At 44.7% G+C, this 24,197-nt stretch overlaps 3 protein-coding genes across 9 annotated transcripts in view; 1 reads left to right on the forward strand and 2 right to left on the reverse strand.

The window, feature by feature from the left end:
* The window catches only part of RYR1 (ryanodine receptor 1), a 117,857-nt gene extending 116,514 nt beyond the window's left edge, over nucleotides 1-1,343 (reverse strand). For all 7 annotated transcript variants that reach the window (XM_066581967.1, XM_066581965.1, XM_066581962.1 and 4 more), the window contains exon 1: nucleotides 1,169-1,343. In XM_066581967.1, coding sequence (XP_066438064.1) covers nucleotides 1,169-1,216 — 48 coding nt within the window. In that variant the 5' untranslated portion in view covers nucleotides 1,217-1,343. The remainder of the gene's footprint in view (nucleotides 1-1,168) is intronic.
* Nucleotides 1,344-1,868: 525 nt separating this feature from the next.
* Nucleotides 1,869-18,369, reverse strand: LOC136581000 (rho GTPase-activating protein 11A-like). The gene is made up of 14 exons (XM_066581969.1): nucleotides 18,189-18,369; nucleotides 12,875-13,008; nucleotides 12,725-12,801; nucleotides 12,482-12,578; nucleotides 8,466-8,722; nucleotides 8,128-8,291; nucleotides 6,225-6,341; nucleotides 5,333-5,395; nucleotides 5,159-5,246; nucleotides 4,908-4,990; nucleotides 4,661-4,820; nucleotides 3,805-3,910; nucleotides 3,525-3,660; nucleotides 1,869-3,419 (listed from the first exon to the last, which is right to left on the reverse strand). Exons 2-14 carry the CDS (start codon nucleotides 12,971-12,973, stop codon nucleotides 2,488-2,490), a joined length of 2,379 nt encoding a protein of 792 aa, XP_066438066.1. The 5' UTR covers nucleotides 12,974-13,008; nucleotides 18,189-18,369; the 3' UTR covers nucleotides 1,869-2,487.
* LOC136580999 (RAS guanyl-releasing protein 4-like) overlaps nucleotides 18,075-24,197 on the forward strand; it is a 42,290-nt gene continuing 36,167 nt past the window's right edge. Inside the window, exons 1-4 of the mRNA XM_066581968.1 lie at nucleotides 18,075-18,218; nucleotides 21,643-21,854; nucleotides 23,659-23,764; nucleotides 23,865-23,918. Coding sequence (XP_066438065.1) covers nucleotides 18,196-18,218; nucleotides 21,643-21,854; nucleotides 23,659-23,764; nucleotides 23,865-23,918 — 395 coding nt within the window. The 5' untranslated portion in view covers nucleotides 18,075-18,195. The remainder of the gene's footprint in view (nucleotides 18,219-21,642; nucleotides 21,855-23,658; nucleotides 23,765-23,864; nucleotides 23,919-24,197) is intronic.

Consider the following 24,197-nt stretch of genomic DNA (forward strand, 5'->3'; position numbering starts at 1 on the left):
ACCAGTGTACTATCACCACATCTTGGAAAGTTTGGGTGTTTTAGTAACTCTTGATTGTCACCATTAGGGACATTCCACAGCCCCCCCCCCCCCCCCCCCCCCCCATTATTGGCTTTGCCTCTGTCTGCAATGTACAGCCTAATGCATACTTCTGCTAGACAACTTCCTGCCCTGCTGTTAGGACAACTCCAAACTTACAAAAGGGAACAAATGGGATCAGGATTTTTTTATGGAACAGCCAGTTATGTAATTGCCTAACAAATGCATATTCTGCTATTTTTTCATTACCCAGACACAGTGCCTCTTTTGTCTACAAGGCCATATCTGGTACTACGGGGCTGCCCCATTCACTTAAATGGGGCTGAGCTGCAATACCAGACACAGCCTCATAGAAAAGAGTGGCGCTGTTTCAGGAAAAAAAAATCATCATTTTAATCCCATTTCTTATAAAATAGTGCGATGAGATTAACATTGTGAAGTATTTTACAGCAACCCTGGCGTAGCCAAGCATTTAGAATAACACTCAGCTAAAACCTTTATGCAAGCCTCTCAGAAGGATATAACATCTACCATAGAGGACCGACAAGAAAGATTAGGAAGTTTTATACCCCATTTAATTCGTTGTATAAATCACTTATTTAACTACGCCAATTAGGAACCATGTAATGATGCAGCCAATATCAGACATAAGAGCTAGCAATCTAAATCCCCAGGCCCCTCAATCTTATGTAGCCTTTTCCAAAAATGACCAATCTGAGATATTTAACCAAGTGCCAAAGTAAAGTCTTCCCCCTCTTCCCATATACTCTTGGTAGCTCTCCACCCCCAACTCTGCTCCTTAAAGTAGTTGCAGAGTCTCACACCCCAGCTATGCTTCCCTTTCGGTGGCTGTCAGTCACACATTCCCCCCAGTGTCAACACCCTCAGCCCTCTACTGCCTGTCACACGAGTGATTGGAGTCCAACAGGTGCCGCGCTCAGGGTGAGACTATATATTGCCTTCCTCCAGTAAATTAACCTCTTCGGCTGGTACAAAGTCCATCATTGGGGCGTTAGGGCGTGTAGAACAGAACCCAGATGTCTGATTATAAGAGGGGGCAATTCTAGACATTTTCCAATATTTCCAGAAACGTAGAAAACTCTGTGCTTTATTGCACTTGAAGACTCACCGTCCTGAGGAACTGGATCTCCTCCTCGCTCTCTCCTCCTTCAGCCATGATGTTACGGGTATCCTCCTGCCTTGTAGAGGATGACCCCTCCTGGGTTGCTGGCTTGTGACGATGACAAAGTGTAATCCGTGTGAATAGAAGGGGGAGAGAGAGAGGCTGCTGTGCTCTCCTCTCTCTGTGTACAGAGGTGACACACACACAGACCTAGACAGATCCTGCCAGCCTATCCTGTGCACCCCTCCTCTACTCACTGATTGGAGAGAGCTAGGTTAGAACCAGCCAAATTATCCACAGGGGGGCGGAGGGTCTGGGATGCAAAAAAAAAAAGGAAGCTAGTACACAGCAATACGTGCATTAAGGAAAAAAACCCAAAGTAAAAAAAAAAACAATTATGAGAAACGTATTAAGTAGTGGCATTAATTCAATGAAGTCTTAGGAAAGACAGAAGCAGAACTGAAATAATATAGCGGCAGCACATGGAGCGTGAACAAGTGTGGAATGTAAAAAACAGGCAATGCACAACCAGATCATTAATTTCCATTTGAGTTTTGCAGAATTGACGAGTTCTAGGTAAAATAGACAATATTTATTGTAAGCCAATAACATGAATAGCAATCCAAAAACAACACAAAAAGGGAACAAAAAGCAGCACAAAGTATAAAACAAACATCAAGATAAAACAAAGAGGATTTATAAAAAAAAGTGTCAATTTCTATCAGACTTCCTCATTCCTGTTGACTTGAAAACTCCTTCAGGTTATGATTAAAAGGATGCTGGGTAAAGAGGAGATAGGGATTCAAACACCAAAAACTGAACCCTTGTATCTTGGACCGCCCCGCAGGCCCTACCAGGTATAACACATCAGTTTTTTCAGGAGTGTACCTTTGAGAATAATCCATGCACATTAAGACAATACGTGGGAGTCATACGTTATGCTTCAGATAATAGTTTAAAGTGTGCCCTACTAAAATGTGTAATAAATAACAGAACGAAAGATTTAAAAAAAGCAAAAACTGCACAAAAAAAGCAAGTTTCCATCATAGGCTAATAGCATGACCAAATGACCCAACCAAGCTTAGCAGTACTTGTTCTAAAGGTTTGGCATCAACAAGCAAGTTCTTGAACATCAGTATTCTCTAAGATTATTGGAGGAAACAGTGGATACATAATATCAATGCCAATATACGATTTTGATTGTCGGCCATTTTCTTAAAAGTATTGTATTTTAGCACCAGATCTGTATGACTCCACCGTTAGAGAATAGATCTCATTCCACTATTGAATAAACTTGCTCAAGCAGCTAATCTGAGATAGCAAGTTTACAAATCTGCAGCATCACTAATGGGTTCCAGCCTGGTGCCAACAAGAGGGCATTTAGCAGAATCTCTGTAGCTATACCCTCCATCCTCAACCACATTCTTAAAAATCAAGGAGTCTTTGTCCGGTTTTATAAAGTAATCCAAAACTGGGCTTTCCACATGTAATGGCAGTGTACCAACAGAGGATCCGCATGCACTGTCCAGACTACGGGACCCACAATGGCTCAGCGTTATGTTCTTACGACTGACAAAGACTTGCCTGTTTCGGCCATTGAGAGTTCTTAAGGTGTTGGTATTGCCATCTGTGAAATGATCGTCAGTTCTCTTAAGTAAATATTGATCTTCATTCGATTTTAATCCAAGGTCCTGACTTAGTGAGCGGCCAAACCTTTTTGCCCCCTTGCGTTTAATGGTGTGAGTGCTTAGATGTTCCCAAGGTTTTAACTGAGGATCCATTTCTGTAGTACCAGAGGCCCAAGGAAAGCTAAGAACCAGTTTCCGTATACTACTATACTGGGATGTGTGACCATTCGGTATTTTTAATGTCTCGGTAGCCTGTAAACAACCTAGTTCAGTCACAGAAACTTGACTTCCTATCGCGTTAGAGGTCTCTGAAGTTATACAGTCCACCAAAGGGAGTTGATCATTGTTGACCATAGAGGTTTTTTCTTCAAAGTCGTTAAGGCCATTGTCGTCTTTTCTATCTTCCTCACTTTTGGTTAAATTATTCTGTACAGTCACCTCCTGATCTTGGTCAGACTTTGCACAATCACCCATCTTCTCCGGCATGCTAAGTGACCTACGTAATGCTCTGCGATGTGTTCCAGAATGCATTTCATCCAGGTCTTCACTGTTCATAGTTAGAGACTTGAGAGAAGGAGAGGACCTTAGTGGAGGAGATAATGAGTGCTGGCTAGATGAAGGTTTACCACCTGGAAAAAAGTAAAAGGAAGTTAGAATAACATTTTCAGAAAAGAAAGAAGATGTAAAACCCTCATATGACTGACTGCAGATCAGACAGAGCCTTGTGAACCCACCAGATTGGGACCCTTTTAAAGAAAAGCTGTTCATTCGAAAGTCTCTTCCATTGAAAATGGGACCTTCCAAGGCTTCAGCCACCATCCTCTTCATTATATTCCATCCACTTGGTTCCATGCTCTTGCCCTCAAGGGTCTACACAAGAAAGGCAAAAAATGAGTGGCTACCTATAGTATGTGTTGTGTATGAATCAAGGAGACCCTCAAAAAAGGTAACCGACCTTCCTTTATAACTAGGATTTAGAATTATAATACTGCTAATTATTGGGTTCATTTTTACCGCCTGCTTGGCTGTTCGCGTTCGCTGGAAGAGTCTTAAGGAGTTACGGACCTTTTCCTTTCTGTCTAGCTGGGTTGGAGAAACATGGATCTGACCAGATGGTGCCCTGTAACAGAAATTGTTTTACTTCATCGAAACTGTAGAATGATGACACGAACATCTTGAATCTACCAAAGACTGTAGACATTGACACCATATGCTGCCCCGAACATCTAAACATTTCCATCTGAACTATTGAAAACAAACGTGATTTGCATTAAGAACAACGTAATATACAATGTAACATATTGGAGAAGCCTCTGCCAATTAGTTATTTAAGTTCTAGGGTCCAGATGTAAAATAGTACAAAATATAAGAATAAAACATGTAGCCGACAGTTTCTATAGAAGGTGCTGTAAGTGTGCAGAACCTGAAGAAGGTATCATAGGACAATCCCTTTCTCTATGCCCTAGTAGAGAGGTTGCCTGCTCCCATAAAGTCTCAATGTCTCTATAGGCTGGATTGCAACTCTTCACCTATAGGAGTCAACTTACAAGTTGAGCAGGAACACTGCTCATTTCCCTAGGTCACACAAGTATACCATCTACTGCTCTGTGGGTAGCCCCCTCAGATGGAACAAGCTCACAATATGGTTAAGGGACACAGAGAGCCTGCGATTGTACAAATGGCTGTCCAACTCATTCCATCTTCCTGAAGAGCAGTCCATGTGATTGGCAGATGGAACTTCGTTGAGACCCCCTGCGATCAGCTATGATTTGTTGTAGAACCCATTTTGAAATAAAGACTAAATGCCGATAAACATAGACAAAAATAGTAACTTTGTGTACATAGATTGTTGTATTCCATAATCTCTCACCTATTTCCTCTTTTGCTATTTCGACGTTTAGTCCTTGCTTTCTGTCCTCGGGAGGAGGAATCTGGTGTTGCAGGAATGGCAGGAGATTCAGAAGATTGTTCTAAAGAGTTACCAGGGCTTAGGGAGACGTCAGAAAAAACCTCAACACCTCCAAAGCCGTCTAAAGAGAGTAAGACAGGTCTATGATATGCTATGCTAAAGGAAGAAGTGTGCAGTCCTGGTGCTATAGGCAGCCTTCACTACCAACCTTGGAGCAGAGCGGGTACTCCATTTGGATCATTTGACTCTTCACTGGATAAGTTGCCATCTGCACCATCCCTTAGAGATCTCCTACAAAGGCATTACCAGGATACGATCACTATATATGTGATGTAGAATGCTATGTATGGTATATGTAGAATGACAAAAGGGAGCATAACGATAGGGGATTCTTTCACAGGCACCAACATACTTGGGAACCCCTACATATAAATCTTGCGTTCTCCCCTGAATACGTACCGTTTCTTGGCTACAAATTGTTCTCCGACTCCAGGATCTTCTGAAGCTTTACGTTTGGTCTTGTTTCTTGGTGGAAGCTCCAGTTCATCTGCCCAAAGAAAACCTTGTACATTAGAAGACTCTCAAAATGAGGTAAAGCTTATTGCATATTAAGAACATCCATCCTTTTCTCACCTCCTCGATCGCTGGAAGGTCCAAGGCCAGACTTCAGCTTATTTATGGCCTCATTGACAATTCCTTGAGGTAAAAGACGAGTTAAAACAGATGTGTTTCTAAGAAGTTTTAGCATAGGATTAGTTTGGTGACACACTCAAAGTGAACGATGGACAGGATATCCCAACACCCAAGATTTCATGGTATATAAATGTGAACCAACCAACTCAGTAGAAGTAACCAAGGCTTAAGGTTGTTGTAGGTGTCTAAACAAAAAAGTTCCTACATACCACCACTGGGATCCAGACCTCACCTGACCCCTCTACTTAAGTCACATAAAGGAGGTAAGTGTTCATGCATATAGCCCTCTCCCCTAAATGTCATGGGAGTTAGTGGAGTCACTGCTTCTAGACTTCACAAGGAAGAGCCACAGGTGGCCACCTCTCCGACCCTTCTCAGCTGGATAGGATCACTGAATTGCATGTAGGGAGAGCGGGTATGGGAGGCGTCCGGACATGTGCATGATGTGTACTCATGCCCTATTCTTCGGCTTTAGAGGGACATTCCTGACAAAAGTATTTGAAGCCCTATTTTTTTGACATATTGCACAATCCACAAAGTCCAATTGGCCCACCAGAGGATCATCCAGTATCACAGACTAACGAATACATAGCAAACTGCTAAGAAGCAGAAGACCACTTCATTTTGAGACAATTGCCACTCGAGTCACAAATAACCTAATAGACCTCACTGATGTGTACAACAATAACGTTTAGATGCAGTTATAAGTGAATGTCTACATGTTCTGTATAGATGAAGGATGGAGACAACCTGAAGAACCCCAGTCTGACCATAGACATCCATAATGAGAAGCGCCATTAAGCATTTTAACGGAATCTCATCTTTATCGTACCGCTCATGCTACGTCTACGTCTCCTGCGAGGACCCTCTGAGTTGTGGGTCACAGATTCCTCTTCAACCAAGTCACAAGGAGCAGAAAGCTTTTCCATGATAAATGAGGGGAGCTGCCCTGCTGAGAAAGAGGGACCGATGTAGAAAAGTAATACATGAGGATCGTGGATCACTAATAAAATAGACTCAATGCCCTTCTGCCGGATGAGAAACTAAAAATGGAGTGTAAATAGCAAAATGTGAATAGTAAACAAACGCACATAAGTAATACTTGAAGACAGTTCCAGATTGTTTTGTGTAAGGCCTATATCCAGCTTTGCAACAGTTCTTTTTGTTATGGTGTCAATGTATCCAAAATGATGAATGGAGAAACTTAACAGTCTTGATTCAAAGTTTTTATAGATTTTTATATACAGCTCCTACACAAGTCTACGTGTCTCCATGATAACCTACTGCAAGAACCCAGTATAGTCATTCAATGACAGCGGAGTGCTGCCTCTGATTGGCTGAGCGCTGTGACCAATCAGAGGCAGTGCTTTCAAAAGGTGGGAATTTTTAAATCCCTGGCCAGAACAGAAGGAGAAGAAGAGTGCCGGGGACCAGCTAGAAGATGCGCCAGAGAGGACTACGCTTCCAAGGTGATTAATATATTTTTTTTTTCTACAGTTCGTGGATTATTATATTTTTTTTGGGGGGGGGCTGAGGGGAGGGGTGTTCTATTTCAAGGCCTTCCCCCTTCCTGATAATCCTCGCCATGGGGAGTCCTCTGGCGGGAGCATCTCCCATTGATGTCAATGGGGCTGGCGCTGCTGCTGCCGACCCCATTGGGAACAATGGGAGAAGACCCCCATCTCCTGCAGTGGCTGTGACAGCCGCAGCAGGAGATTCCTTCAGCCCTGCTGGGATGGGAGGCTGCTTCCCTGTGGAAGCTCCTCGCATCCAGGGCTTCAGAAGGATTGCGAGAGCGATATCGGGGGGATCAATCATATTCCAATTTCTCTCTCACCAGCATGCAGAAGCTTTAACTTTCTCGCTATAAAATCACGCAATTATATCGTGCGAGAAAAATCGCAGGTTGCAGCTACGCATCGCTGATACTACAAAATCACGTGTACATAGCATGGATATCGCAGCAATTTTGTCGCCTGTGAGAAAGAGGTCTTAAGGTCCATTACAAAGTTGCTTAAAAAAAAGTGTAAGATGCATTAAAAAAAAAAAAAAAAAAAGTTTGTGAAAGCGGACAGGCCCTTTAAGAGAAAATATAAACATTCCCAGAAACAGAAAGGGGTGGATGAAACGGTCTAAAGGGAAACCTGACAACCAATAACAGCACAGCTTTAATGTCTCACGGATTGATTGGCCGCTATGGGCAGACAGAGACCTTCCCCTTCAGACATTATGACTGTCCCTTTGTTCCTGGTAACTTTAACGTTTTCTCTTAAAGGGCCTGTCCGCTTTCACAACCAGTTTTTCTTTTGTTCCAATCAATCTAAAAAATGAAAAATTAAGCATCTTTATAATCGGTCTTAAAAGGAAACGTGTCGTCTGACGATAACCCGTTATAAACTTGGGTAATTTCGAATTTTTTGCATGTATTGGAACAATAGATTAAAAAAAATAAAATTAGTTGTGAAAGTGGACCGGCCCTTTAAGAGAAAATGTAAACATTTCCAGGAACAAAAGGGCAGATTTATGAAACTGAAGAGAAAAAAACCCAAAAACAGTCCGTTACCCACAGCAACCAATAACAGCGCAGCGTTCACTTCTCACGCTGTTCTTACAGATGAAGGCCGCGCCGTTATCGGTTCTGCGGGCAGCAGACGGTTTTTCTTTCATACATCCCCCTTTTCGAGTGGATCTGGGGACTTCTGTGGGGTCTCTGATCTTACGGAAGCTTCTAGTACCTATGTCCTGTGCATTGTCAATGAGACGCTGGACGGCACATGCCTGAAGTTGCAGCTGTTTCTCTGTGGCAAGTGTCAGCTTCTCAGCCAAGTTACCGTTTGAGAACAAACTTGGGGCCAAAACTACGGAAAGATTCCCCGAATCCATTTTGTTCTCAATAGACCTGAAAGAAAGAAAAGCATTGCAAATTAAAGGCACGTCAATACGACACGTAAGTATGAGGCAAGACGTCTCAGGAACTTCACCAGGGTTTTCTTAGAGTTTCTGTTCTACACATTAGACAAAATGCTAACAGTGTCTCCCCCTTGTGGTGACTGTAGGATACTGCATGCCTCACCTGGAAGCCACTTGCTGCAGAAAGGTGCAGAAGTATCTCAGAGTCTCCCCATGAATAGCGGGAAGCAAACAAGTCACCAAGGTGGTGGCAGAAATCCTCTCCTCCTCAGAGAGCGACTGCTGTATCTGGCACAGAGGGTCCTGCAGCTCAGGCGTTAGAAGAGGATGGGGAAGTTCACGGAAGAACTGTTTTAGTAAAACAGCCACATCGCTGGGCTGAGCGGAGGTCAGGCTGCTGTCCCCAGAGTCCAGCTGAGCCTGTAACACAGAGACGGAATATACTGAGTGCTGCGCGTACACAGGATTAGGATAGATGGTGTGTAGCTAGAACACGGGCCCTAGCATCGAGTGAAGGTTACAAGGTTACCCTCCATACAGAATATACTTCACACTATACATAGGATACACAAATTATAACAAGTGATTTTACCCAAACGTTTGCATATAATGCCAAGTTATACCTTCAATCAGCACCGAGATGATTTTGCAAAATAACCACACAGTATAAGAAGAAAGAGGAGCCTCGTGCGGTGCAGAGTGTTAGGACTGCATTTCTGATGCCCTAAGCTCTCGCTCATGACCTGAAGGTTGCAGGTTCAATCCCCGCTTGGTTCAGGTAGCCGACTCAACGTTGACTCAGCCTTCCATCCTTCCGAGGTCGGTAAAATGAGTCCCCAGCTTAGTGGGGGGGGGGGGGGGGGGTAAAAAGATGACTGGGGAGGCGATGGGCGATGGCAAACCAACCCGCAAAAACAGTCTGTCTAGAAAATGTTATGATGTGACATTACCCAAGGAGTCAGTCATGACTCGGTGCACCAGGGGACTTTACCAGAAGAAAGAAGACTGACATGAAGTGCATCACTACAAGCCAAATACTACCATATGATTCAACAGTGAAGGGGTTATGGGGCATTTATCAACTTGAAAAACTCGAACAGATATCGCACTTGCGCATCCGTGGGTTGTAAATGAACGCAATGCATTTTGTGCAAAAATTGCATCGCTGCACTTGTGATTTTCACCCTTGTAAAAATCCCCATTATTCCCTATGGGGAAAAATAAATAAATAAAAATAAAAATCACTTGCATGAAGCTCTCACATGCACATTTGATTTTTTTTCCCTCCTCTCATAGGAAAGAATGGGCGATTCCTTAACAGAGGGGGGGGGGGGGGGAATGAATAAATCGCACATGTAAATGCACTCATTGAAAATAATGGGTTGTTTCCTGCGCATCCCACAACTTACAGAAATCGTGCAGGAAAATTGCCTGTGTAAATGCACCTTTTGGCCCTGCTAGACCAGCGCAGAAAAGTTTCGACGAGCCACTCTGAAGTGGTTCCTAGGAATCTAGTCTTGGAGGCCCCATAAAACAGGTCTTGCGCAATCGCACAAGTATCCAGGACTTCCCCCCCCAAATCAGCCCTTACACCAGTGAAGAATGTGCGCAGTCTCTTAGCCCCGTGTCATTTTTCTTGTCCATGGAGGGCAGTAATGTGCTGTAGCGGCCATTACTGGTGTAGTAACTATATTCTACTTACTTTGCCAGGACAATAGCTGGATGGATTTGAGAGCCCCTTCTATTTTTCAGGTCACTCACAGTGTTCTCGTCAACAGGGGGGCACAGTTCGCAAAAGAAGAAGTATTGACCCAAGTATAATGAATATTTGTTCACAGTCCAACTGAGCGCTAACATTTTTCCGTGTTCGAACAACTGCCGGATTATCGGGTGCCGGACCAGCAGGCACTTACTGGCATTTCATGGTCCTTCTTTTGTTGGCATTTAAGGATGCGAGGGCCGAGTAACTGAACTCTTTAATGGATGCACTTTTCACATTGGCTACAACAAGGCAGAAATTTTGCCTAGAAGCAAAGGGAATTCCTGTCTCTTAGCTCTTCGCTCACATCATTTCTCTACAAAGAAAAGCACAAGACCAAAAGGGCAAGAAAATCCCCAATTGTGCCAACAAGACGACGAGTGTTCATCATGGACCTCCAGCAGGGCCCTGGGAGCAAGAGCCTACAGTCACTTAATACAAGGAGCTTTTACTAAAGGTGTCAGTTCGCCGTCGCATGTTGGTGGAGACTTCACGGTCCCTGAATGTTAGAGGCATCCGCAGCGTCACGATTACTCAAATGTCATCCTCACCCTCTGCGGTCAGAAGATGCCGGTTCTTCCTCTCTTGCACCACTCTAAACACATTACGCAATCTCACACTTGACTCACTAAACAGGAAAAGTTACTGCCGGACTGCTCTGTACTAATCTGGTCCGAGGAGCTCACACTCCGGGCGGCCGAAAACGAGGACTAGATCTTGGCAACATTTATCTTTAGGAAAAAACCCCAAGTCATTCTTACATGATCCTTTCTAGGTTTTGGTTAGGTCATCACTTGTGTACATTTAAGGCACGATCACAGCCAACTATCAGGTCCGCACATCCCTCCAAACACTCGTTCTCCCGGCCATTGTAATGTAAAAGGACCAATGAGCGGCAGACGAACGCGCTTGTCGGCTGATGATTCAGGAAGCGTAAAAATGCTCGCTGATCGGCTGCACATCTCCTTGTGTGAACGCAGAGACGTACAACCCGCCTATGGAGACGAACGATCAGGATTACGATTGCTTATAGGGGTGAACAGATTCTCGGCCTGTGTGAAGAAAAAGTAAATGAGTGCCAGTCGACTTGTGTTTTGATAGGCGCTCGTTAGATTGGAACAGTAACTCAGTCTACAGGGGCCTTCAGCTGTGTTCACATCACGTTTTAGGCTTTCCATCAGATGTATGGAGGGAGGAACCCCACTGCCTTATGAGAAAGCCTTCCTCTGCCAAATCTACATTTACATTTCTCCTAACCTTTGAAGGTCCTCCAAGCTAGAGATGAAGAACTGTGCCACCTCACTGCATACTGGCAAAGTCAGTGCCATCTATTACCCATGCACACTTCCAGCCTTGACAGCTCCTCTATGTAGAGTAATGGAATTCCTTTCTTTTTTCCATCTCTCCAGTTTCCATCCATTTGGGGTCATTCGCAGACTAGTGGGTAACACGTCTATAGCCTCCATTTCCTAGGACACATCCAGCATTTCTATCCCCTCTCAGAGTACTCTCTCCGGTCGTGTCACGGAAAGTGATCAATACGAGTATATCAAAATCTTCCTACAATCTGCCAGTTATGCAGACGAGTTTTATTAAGTAGATGTCAGCCCTGCCAGTGAGGACTGTACTTCATTTACCTGTTGTAGATCGGACAAGAAGCAGTGAAGTCCAAGGCCAGCTTCACACAGACTTATTTGAGCAAGCAAAAGGTGCGCACAATATACAGAGAATAGAATCCACTGATCTCATTGGCTTCTTTACACCTCCGTATTTTGTCACGCGTATTTCGGTTGCTCAAAAAAGATATTATTTGTTACCAACGGTCCCCATAGAAGTCTATGTGTGGGGGGGTGCAATACGCAAAAACAGATGTGTGAAACACTGCATAGTACTGGCGGATAAAGAACACATGTGGAACTCATTAAGCAAATTAGCCATTTCAATCAGTGTGTGTTTGTATCCAGCATGCTAAAATACATGCCCTACGGACAGTAGAAAAAAAAAAGGTGAAGATGTGCGCAAGAAAAAAAAAACCTCATTCATAACGCAAAAAAGGCATTGCGCTAAGGCATGCACAATCATGTGAAGCTGGCCTAAAAGATCTCTGTTGTGCTTGGACCTCATTATTGCAATTGACTGTTGTCCATCTCCATCAAAATTGGATATTTGCCTTTAATGTCTGGTTTTTCCTATGGCGTTCGGTTCAAGTTATCGTTTTGTTTGCCTTAATTCTCCATTTTCTGAAACCTTCCCCAAAGTGAGCTCACGTCTGAAGTCTATTCGGGCCGTCTGACTATTACCAGCCTCCTGCTTCGCTGTGACGTCCAGAAGACCAATCCCCAGTCACCGAATGTTACATTCCCTCCTCTATCACCACAATCACAAACATTAACACAATGTAACAGCGATGGACTTGATACCTTCAGGGTTTTTATTCTGTTTACTGATCCAGACTTTCTGAAGAGTCCTTCAGTGTCCAAATGGCAACTCAAGAACTGGCAAATGTCGACTACAAACCTGGTGTAGAAGAAAAGCGTAGTTAAGAACAATTTGACTTTTCCAGTATTTCTGTATGAGGCTCCGGCCCTCAGACCCTACATTGGACATAGCTTGGTACCAGTTCGGCATCATCTGCATGTCAGGCAAACAGTAAGACTACTTACTGCGGGATCTCGCCCTCTTTGCTGAGTGGAAGGAACTGCAGAGGGACCCCGAATATTTCCCCATTAGTAGTCTTTCTCTAGAATAGACAACAATTGATGAATATACTATAAGGTCAGTAAGAGATTCCCTCCATCCACCATGCAGTTTACCTGGACTTCTGGACTGACCGTCTTCTTCGGCACACGGAGTTTAATTCCCAGGGACTTTAAATGATGGATTATCACAACTGAAGGCCCCGTAGCTCTCATGATTTCTAATGGGAGGCCTCTTCAGGTCTCTTGTTCTACAACATAAAGCAGCAGTAATGTAGCGCAGACCACACGTTATAGTTAATAGCAGTTTGTAGGGCTGCACCCCTGTGAAATGTGGCAGACCTTTTGTCGTTGAACAATTAACTTAATTTCTTCCAGCAGCAACATGATTACTCTTGAGCAGTCTTCACTTTGGGGGCAGAGACCTCAAGATACGAGAGTGTTGAATGAGCCAGCCATGCTATATGGTCACCAAGAGGCGACTCTCCACCACAGCCTGTTATGCACAGGGTCCACCAATCACTTTGTGCCTCTTCATCACTGCCAACACCACTACCTTCCATGGGCTGCCAACTACCCGCCGCTGTAAACACGGTCTGCACACACAAGGCCACAGTGGGACCTACACAGTTCCAGTCCATCACTTTCTATTTGTGTGCATGTGCACTGAATGAAGACATGAGTCCACTGTATGCCCCGGGCAGTGGCTTCCCGCATGGACAGTGAGGAAATGACGGGCAGGCGAATGAGAGGGGGGGGGGGAAGCCCCTGTCTGATGAGCTCATAAACTTAGTTTATCATGGTCATGGGATCTGACAAGTTCCCTTTAAGAACATCTCAAATTCTGCCACACATACTCTGGTGCCAACAATTGGCATCATATGCCCTCTCCAGCCGCCCCTCCTCTCAGCAGTGTGGCATTGCAAGACTTGTCAATGTGAGCGTCCATGAGGGATCACATAGAGCCCATCTTCCTGCAATCTGTCAGCCAGGGAACCATTGTAATTGGGACTTGTGGCATGCCTCTTGGATTTTGGGGGCTGTCCCCCATCCCAGGAGCGCAGCGAGGCATACCTGAGTAATGTACTATTTACGGATGAATAAAGCTTCAAGGCCCAGTGCAGAATCTGTAACGGGCCCCTTCCACCATGGGCCACTTTTATTAGAGGCCTTTTCTTATATGGCCTAAGTACCTTTGGGCCCCCACTGGCACCAGAGCCCCGAGGCAGCTGCTACTTCTATGCCTCAGGCTTTCTTCCATTTTTTTCAGTGGGGAAACCATCATTTTAAAAACCACAGAACAGAAAAAACCTAAATGCCAGATCTTCAGAGAAGTGTAGGAACGTTTCCTAGTTGTGGGATGTGGTGCGAGTACATGGCCACCAACTGAAGACGGGCATGCATTATGTGGGGTGTAACTTTCTACATGTGAATATATCCATGGAGTCGGAGTCTATTCACACACTTATATCCCAGTCAAAAAAATGCAGTGTAAACCCAGGGTGCGAATAGACCCTTATGGCCGGTCACAGCAGCGGATGTGGGGTCAGATGCATAAATATGCTGCATATTTACATGACCAAAAGTTTCAATTTTCTACGCATTCCATTCATTCCTGGGGGCTTTTGTAGACATAATGTGCTGCACAGTTACAGAAGGGACCATTGGGTTGCAAAATTGCGCTGGCTCATTCACTTCAACGGGCTATTGCGGTGCATAACACGCAGCAAAATAGGATGGGGGGGGGGGGGGGGGGGGTCACGCCACCAATCACTTTTAGAGAAATGCACACATGTGAACAAACACATTCAAGTCAATGGGCTCTATTCACTGCGCAAATACTGTCATGTGAATGTGCCCTTATACTGGCAACCATTATGCTCCAAACCATCAGTACTAGCATCCCTCTGCGGTGGGGGTGCGCACGATCCCTCCATTGATTCAGATTATATCACAGACCTGAAACATTTACTATTCAGGAATCAAATCGATTTTTTCACGGATCCGGTTGTAAATGGTCCCAATTTCCCACCATTGGAGTAGATTTACATTATTACGCCCGGGGGTGCATTTGCAGACATGTTCTGAGAGTACCAGATTTATGGCCCCTAGCCCCATAAAACAACCCTACAACTTGGCATATCACCCCACGCCTTGTTGGCACAAGGTGGTACAGTACCTTCTCTCAGTTGCAGCAGTCTCTGCACAACCTTCCCATTACCGTGCGCCTCCGCTATGTCATAGTCAAACACAAACCAAGGTACTCACCTACTGCCTAAACCAAATAATTGCACTGCTGGGAGACACCTTCCACCTCCCCCCCCCTCCCCTAAGTAGTGAGGAAGAGGAGGGATGGATTCCTCTGCCGCAATGCTGGGAGAAGGCGCCTTCAATCCTCTGCTGCGGACAGTGGCGGCCCCGAGGTTGGGGGGGCTCGGCATCGCACACCTTTGTTACAGCACAGTTCCTTTAATCTGGCATCAATGGTCGGTGTTACATTATCACATATTTGGGATTATTAGACAGTTCTAGAGAAGTATGTAAAATATACCTGCAAGGAACCTGCGGGAAGATGGCGCAACGTGAGCCTGATGCAATCGGTCCACCTTCACACGGCCACAAACTGCTTCAATTAGATGATCATCCGTATGGAAGCGGCCCGTCCCACCGCTGGTGTATATGTGAGGGGTACATTGTATCTGTTATCCCCTGCACAGTGATACAACCGTATACATCATTGGCCACAATGTTAAGAGAAAGTAAACCGCGCCGTGTCCGTTTTTTTAGTGTTCTAGTGTAGAGAAAAGTTCTTCTGGCCTCTGCCGGGCCAATGAGCGCCTCTGCTCATGTTTGGATATGTGACTGGAGCCTTTGCGGTGCATTTGCCGATCGTGTTCCCGCGGCGCGCTGCGTTTTTTTTGTTCTTAATATCGCCTCATTGAAAACATCGCTGGTGGGAAGGAAACCTTGTAACTCATCGGATAGCTGAACTGCTTCTTTACTGACTAACGCATCAGGCGGAAACTGCGGGATTTTCTCGCTCATGTGAAGCCGCCCTGAAGGAGGTGCGTTGTGATTTTAACATTAGAAAGTCCCACTGATTTTACCGCGGGCGGCAGCGATGTGATGCCAGAGTATTCTCCAAAAAGCATTGCTGACACTCAAAAATGGCAGTGAAAAAAGGGGCCATTTTATCGCGGCAAAATGGCGCTCTTCCGTGTGAAACCAGCCTCACTCCGTCATTCTGAGTCCAGCGTGCGGCGGCCATTCTCTTTCCTGTCCTTCTGGCTGAGGATGAGAGGCAATGCTCTTATCTTGGCAGCCGATGCCGCATGTCCCTCCCCTGGTGCCAGAAACGGACCAGCGACCGCCAACTGCATGTGAGCCTGAAGAGTGTCCAGTCTGGCATGCAGAAGCGGGCACTGACTCCAGGCTGGCATCCTTATGGCGTGGTGACGGGGTTATTTGGGGAATGATGGGGGTTGTTTTGGGGCACAGTGGAGAATGATGGGGGATGTTTAGAGGTCTGTGGGGGATGGTGGGAGTTGTGTGGCGGAAAATTGGGTTCATGTGGCAAACGATGGGAGTTGTCTGGAGGACGATGGGAGTTGTTTGGAGGATGATGGGAGTTGTGTGGAGGATGATGGGAGTTGTGTGATGGATGAAGGGGTTGGTTTGTGTGGAGGATGATGGGAGTTGTGTGGAGGATGATGGGAGTTGTGTGATGGATGAAGGGGTTGGTTTGTGTGGAGGATGATGGGAGTTGTGTGGAGGATGATGGGAGTTGTGTGATGGATGAAGGGGTTGGTTTGTGTGAAGGATGATGGGAGTTGTGTGGAGGATGATGGGAGTTGTGTGATGGATGAAGGGGTTGGTTTGTGTGGCGGACGATGGAAGTTGTTTGGAGGACGATGGGAGTTGTGTGATGGATGAAGGGGTTGGTTTGTGTGGCGGACGATGGGAGTTGTGTGGAGGATGATGGGAGTTGTGTGATGGATGAAGGGGTTGGTTTGTGTGGAGGATGATGGGAGTTGTATAGCGCACTGAAGGATGGTGGGGGTTGTTTGGAGATCTGTGGATTAATATTATTATGTGAGGACTCTTTCGCTTATCTCGTGGTGGCGGATATCACGAACATTCTTTTTATTTTGCTTATCCGCTTCCCATAGTATATATGCTTTTTATGTGCAGCCCAAGACAACTCTTTACCTCCAATGTGGCCGACAGATGCCAAAAGATTGGACACTCCTGGATTACCGGATGCCAGATTAAAAGTCTATATCTAATATTTACATAGACCATTAGATATCACTATATTCATTAAACGGTTGCTATCGGCACATGATGCATGCTAACATTAGTAGTTCACAAAAAGCTTTGTGCAGACACTAAACAAGTGGAGAGTCCTGGGAGAGTTCAGCTCCGGAGTTTACAGAATTATGGCTGCAGCTCTGGACATAATGCAGGTTGGTATTAGTACTAAATGAGTAAAGCAAATAACTATTGCGAATATCGGGGAATATGTCCTTAGATCTGCGTTTCATATGCCGGTAAGTAAAGTATGCACTGGGGCAACAAACGTATGAAGAGGCGCCAAGCTGCGTATTTCTGCTACGGATTTTGCTGTGGATCCACACATGGATTTCGCTTTTATGAACGGGCAAAATCCGCTTGCTGAATTTCCAACATGGATTCTGTGTGGAGCCGCCTGAAGAACTGACATTTCAATTCTGGTTTTATATTGCGACTCGGATTTCAAATCCACTGTAGAAAAATCTGCGTCACGAAGACAGCAGCATTAATTCCCATTTAATGCATGGGAAATGAAATTCATGCCACAATCCGCCATGCGAGCATGCACTAAGTGTCCCGCTTTGGTTATCCTAATAGTTCGGAAGTATGCCAAAGGCCCCTCTGTAGCATAAGCAGACTGCAGTGGTGTAAATGGCGCATAGCAGGTGGGGGCAGTTAGGGATTTTGCATCAGGGCAAATGACATGTTTGAATGGGGTGCCTATAGAGAAATCATCATATGAAGTCCATAAAACCAGTGGACTGGGGCCATGATTGGGGGTATGGTCTTTATTTGAGGTGCCCAGCAGTTGATGATCCCCAAGTAGCCTAGATCTGCAGGAGAAGAAGCTGTCAGGGAGAGGGTTAAAGGCTTTAGACATAGAGATGCGTGTTGTGTTTCGTAAGTTTATGGTTAATCTTCTATGAAGGCTTGCTGAATCCTCGCCTCGCTAGCATTGACACAGTTACACAGTTCCTCTTTGTTGCTCTGCATTACTGAGAAGTCACTCCCCTGTCATAGATTGTCCCATCCCTCCGCAATTGATGTAACGACTCGGGGGGTCTGAGGCTCAGGAACTCTAGGTAAAGGCACTTGGCAGACCCCAGGGAGTGGCCCACCGTCCTCCCTTATGACCTACCTGCAAGATGAATCGCAAAGACAGCAAAAGGTGAGGCTCTGTTTCTTTTGGTGGGGAGACACCAGGATTTGTGGGCTCCAGTTCTCGGCACAAGGAGATCACACACTTCAATAAGTGGAATCATTTGGCTTTTTGGTTAGTACCTCATATTTGTAGGTTTGTAAGTATAGTGAAGAGTCCATCGGCCGGCTGTGAGACATCAGTTCCTGATTTCGTCTGATTTCTGCTTTTTATGATGCACAGTATATTGGGGCTGGGTGACTGAGTCTGAAAATGAAGGGCAGGATGCTATAGTTATTGGGAGGACTGGCCAGCTTGGAGAGTTAACTGTGAATGGGGACAATGCATATGGAAGAAAAGGAAAGTTGGAAAGCTTGAGCAAAAGTTTAGCATGGTCTATATAGGAGCACTACTGGCGAGTTGCTCTCTACGGCATGGGCAATAATGGACGAACGTGATATGGAATGTTTTGGAACATGTCACAAGTTTTCCTTAATTATCATGGTTATAAGTGAGAAAATACTATGGCTATGGTCTTCAGTGGTGAATTATGGGCTGTGGGCACCATATTATGGATCTGTATGACATAGTTTCCTTTGACCAAGGCATCTTTGGCCCAACAGAGGAAAGTATTTTGAGGACTCGCCTCACATCATGTTCATGTCCACTTGTAATTGCATTGTGAACACTGTTCATTATCATTATACATTCAGGTCATATCATTATTAAGAACTAATGGATTATTGTGGAAAAACCTGAATAATTGCAAAGGATCTGCTCCAAAGTCCAAGATTGTCTCCTGCTAGACCCGCAGAAGCACAGTGTGATACAGTAATCTCCTCCACTTCTAGGTTACGATGGGGTTGTCTTTTCCCGAATCTCTTCAGACCCGCTGCAGCTCGTCTTGTTATTGTTTCAGAACCTGGATCCATCGAGTGAACGCTCTTGTGGTCCGATCTAATGAGTTTCAGGTTGAGCAGCCTTGTCCTATGTGTGTCACAAAACAGCCAAAGGTTTTCCAGGACTTAAATATTAATAACATATGCCTAGGGTGACATTGGAGAACTATCATCTGATCGAACCAATGTAAGCGGCCAATAACCAGGGGACAACCGAGAATTTGTTCGCCTGTCACTAATTGCTTTGTTTCAGCTAAAAAATAATCACTTGTTTATTAATTAGCCTCTGATGTAAACAGCTAATCGTCTTTCAATGGCCAGCCAATAACTTTGCAGGGAGGTGTCTGCTGGGTCGGTGTGCGCCTCCCGATGAATGCTGATTGGCTCTCGCATTTTTTTGGAACACTTTGTCTCATCAATTCTCGCTCATTGGTTCCTGAAACAAGTAAATATGTGCGAGTGATCCTCGACTGAACAGTCCCTGCTGGTCTTAGAAGGAACTCTCACTTCCATAGTCTCTGGCTGGTTTTGGTTGTCGAAGATACACTCACTGAAGGACTGACTGTGCAGTTGTACTGCTGAGAGACCGCAGCAGTGAGTGTTCGCTCCAACCCCACTCAGATATTTATGTGGGTTCTGTGGACTTGGCAACCAATGAGTGTACATTGGGGAGGAGTTTAAATTTCAAATACACGCCCGCCAAAGAACCTCACACTCCCTAGCTAGTCAACGGATGATATTTTGACTTATGTTAATACCCCCTTTTTTAGCAATCACAAGATTGAATAACAAGTGAACAGCATTCGCTCTGTGTATAAGCATACAGTCATTTGTACGCGTTGGCAACTATTCAGATGATAGTTGTTCCATGTAAAGCAACCGATCCTTTGGATAGGTCATCAATACCAGATCAGTAAGAGTCTGACTCCCTGCCGATTAACTGTTTGAAGGGGCCTCAGCACCTGGGTGAACACTGCAGCCTCTTCTTCAGCCTGTGACATGTTGTTCATCAGTTACAATGCCTTTCTGCAGTTCAGTCCCGTTCAAGTGAATGTAATTGAGCTGCAATACCAGCTATGACCACTAGTGATTGCACTGTGCTGTGTCTGGTATGTAATGAAAAGGCCACAGTGCTTCCGGAGCACAGCAACCCCTTCAAACAGCTGATCAGAGGGGCTGTTGGGAGTCATCCCCACCAATCTGATATTGCTGACCTATCCAAGGTCATATTGATCATCAATATCTACTAGATAATTACTTTAAAGGGGTTTTCTCATCACTAACAGTTTTGACATATCAGATTATATACCATAAATGTATGATCTGTAAACCTTCAGTGATCCTAACATTGGGGTTAGCCATCAATATGTAGGGCTCTCCATTATACTCTATGGAAGTTATAGAGACAGTCAAGCAAGTATTCACCTCTCTTCTTCAAATGCTTAGAGCGGGACCTCCCTTCTTCTTATCATTGTTATTTGTACAGCGCCAACTTATTCCGCAGCGCCTTTAAGTAATTTATTTATTACCCCCACCAAGCTGGGTATTCATTTACTGGCCTCGGAAGCATGGAAGGCTGAGTCTACCTTGAGCCAGCTACCTGAACCATGTATTCAACCAGGGATTAAACTCACAACCTTCAGGTCGTGAGCGAGAGCTTAGGACTGCATTACTGCTGCCTAAACACTGTGCGCCACATGAGGCTCTATAATTGGTGGTACTCCAGCATCTATAATATATGTTATTGACATGCCAGAAAGGTTTGTAGACTCATTTAAAAGGCTATTCTGTGTTTAGCCAATAACTTACTGTTTGTATGCTGGAAATGTCTGCAAGTTTCTGATGTACTTTTGGTATCAATTCTTCATGGTGTTCAAGATCTTTGCTTGCTGCCATTCAGTAGAGGGTGCAGTGGTTGCAACTTCAACTGGGCCCTGGAGCTTGAGGCCCTCGGCCATATAAGAGCAGTATTAAAAATGGCCAATGGCAGCTGGGGGCTCTGTGTTAAATTTTGCCTTGGGGCCTAGGACCTGCAAGCTTAGCTTCCAGCAAGTTTACCTACTCATCCGTAGCAGTTAGATTTCCTCAGTAGTAGAAGGATGACATGTTTCAATCAACCAACGTCCCTATCTTTAAATGTGGTACAACGTGTCCTAAATGTCTGTGAACTTCATTAGTATTAACCTTTACTTTCCAATGATGTCTCGTCAATTGTGATTGTTTAACAGACATATAAGAACCTTGTTGTTCATCCAAGGGTCAAGTGACGGGGCAAGCTAACAGGCTAAAGTAGTTACAGGCCACTAAGAAGAGTGGAGGACAGCCAAGGAAGCAGCTGTGATGGGGCAGGAGTCAGAGAGAGACGTGGGGCACATCGGTCACACAGGTCCACTAGAGGACCACCAGGAGAAAGTCATCATCTCCTTGAGACTAATGGGCTCTGTGTTGTAATGAGACCTATGTTTCAGGATTCTATATGTAGGCCTAAAACACCAATTTATATGAGTTTGTGACAAAATGCAAAAATTAAGGTTGATGGTTTCTCAATTTCACAGAAAATCTCGCCTGGAACTTACAAGTCAAACTGTGAACAGTAATGGAGTCATTGTCACTGTTAAGAGCAGGCATAGTCATGGTCGGAGTAGGAGAAGGATGACTTGCCCAAGCCCGGCCGAGATTAACAAGGCTCTTGGGTCTGTCACATTGGAGCAACTGGGAAAGAGCTGCAGTCTGGAAGAATTGATGGAGAAATGTATACAGTCATTTGGTAAGTAGCCTAAAACTCAGCTCACCATAGAGGGACTACTTTGAGGAGTCGGGTCAAGGCACCTAAAATACCATTAGCGCCTAAAGTTGGCTGTATACAGCAGAGAAAAAGTTGCCACTGGTTGTTTAACCAACATAATAGATAATGTAAAACTGGGCAATTACCCGGGCTTTCTGACCCCTTGGTGACCTCCAAGGATCGTTAACTCCACAGTAATATGTAGCATAGTACGGTAGTATTATTTGGGAATTCTATCATGGTCTTGTTTGGGAACTATGTGGCAAATCTATATGGAATTGTTGGCTCTGTGGTAGAGTATTATTTTGATCCTGCATATTGTGTGCTGTATAAAGGTATTATGTGGTTTCTTTATGGCAATATTATCAATATGGCGCTAATATAACTATCTGGCTTTAAATTGATAGAGACCACCCCAGGACCCATTCACGCCCATTTTAGGGCTCCATTAGAGCTTTCCATCCGCTTGTTCCATTTTGGAGCAGCGAAATAAATAAACTGAACCGTGTTTCCCCCCTTTGATTTCAATGGGTTTTCTAAAGAAAAAACAGCAAGCAAACAGAAAGTTCTCAGTTTACTTCTGTTCTGTTTGGTTCTGCTTTTTGAACTGAAGAAATAGCTGCAGAAGAAAAAGAAACCAAATGGAATGGAAGCAAAATTAAGCTTTCTGTTTGCTTTCCGTTTTTTAAAAACCATTGAAATCAATTGGAAAAAGCGGATAGATTTATTTCTGTTTTAATTCCGTTCCTAGAGAGAGATGGAAAGCTCTAACGGGCCCTAAGGCAGATGTGAACGGGCCCTATGAATAGCAGGTGATGGGGGCCATTCTCTGCCACTTTTCATAAGCTTAAATCTATCCTCTTTCAAAGTTGCACAATGGAGATTTACACAAGTGAGTTTACAACTTACCTGCCTAGAGTCGGCCATGACAGATCCAGACTTACATCTGAAGACAATTTAATGTCTGTGGCTGACCACCGACTGTCTGGATTTGCCAACAAATATTCCATATGGCCGGTTATACACTTTTTTCATCCAAACGTTCCTTTAGTCGAAAGTTATCCCTCCTGACCCTCGGCCAAGTGTGCATGTGCACTCAATGGAAAGAAGAGAGTAGACTGCTGTCAGACACTTCCAGCTTATCTCCCCTGGGAGCAAAAGAATCCGCTATGTTGAAATTCAACTTGGCTGACTCTTCTTCCCACCTACATGTGCTATTGGGCAAAAGTTGGGAGATATACATATTAGTTGGTCAGCTGGGTACACTGAAATCGACGGGTTTGGCTGGCATTCATCTAATGGCCAGCTTAAAGCAACCCTGCAGTTTTAGGACAAAATTTTGTCTCAGGGCTTCCACGATCTACCGGTTTTGAGCCCTGTGCCGTCCAAATTGGCTACAGCAGTTTTCCAACTATCTAATGCACACTGTGCGCACTGCTCTCTGATTGGCCCGTGACGATCACATGAGCAGCTCTTGCCAATCATAGAACAGGTATAGCGCAGTAGTAATCTAACACTACCAATGGACTGTGGGGATTAGGTAGTCTGAAAATTGTGTCAGCCATCTTGGGTTGCCCAAATCAGGACATGGAACAGGTGGATCGGAGGGACCGCAGAAAAGTACAGCTGCAGGTAACACACCTCCCTCCCCTCCAGTCCCTGAACAGAATTCTGCCCTGAAGCTGGAGTGTTGTTTTAAGGCTCAGCGTACCATATTAGGCAGAATGGACAATGCTGATTGTGTTGACACGTCATTGATGTTACTTGTTTTACTTGGTTTGACAAGACGTGGACGGGAAGCTCTGGAGGAATGAAGACACCGTTCATATGATCCTTGTCATGCATAGCTGGGTGGTGCCATCTGCTGAATTTGCACGGAAGCTTCTTCAACTATATCCTTACCTGTCTTGTAATACGGTTTGGGGTGTATAGAGCTTTACTGTTACTGCCATTATCTCAGTGTTTATGTTTTAGTCCTTAACCAGCCACTACTTACAGGGAAGCTGCTCAAAACCACCGAAGAATGCAGATCTGCCATTTGCTCAGGTAATGTTATTGGTCTCCCTGCCTATCTTTCTCCTACAGCTTGTCTTGCCCCAGCTTTTACCTCTTCAAAGCGAATGTTATGTAAGAGAGGAACGTAAGGGGTTAAATCTCTTTTGATTTGCCTACCTGAACATGTGTAGACCTCTATATGAGCAAGGACCTTCAGAGACAGAGATCACATGATTATTTACTGTGCTATTGTGGCTGTGGAGTGAAGAGGACCTTTGGCCATATAAGAAATTACAGTTGTGTCACAAGAAGACACAGTGAGCAGCAGCA

Source organism: Eleutherodactylus coqui, chromosome 10, assembly GCF_035609145.1.
Source record: "Eleutherodactylus coqui strain aEleCoq1 chromosome 10, aEleCoq1.hap1, whole genome shotgun sequence".
Lineage (NCBI taxonomy): Eukaryota > Metazoa > Chordata > Amphibia > Anura > Eleutherodactylidae > Eleutherodactylus > Eleutherodactylus coqui.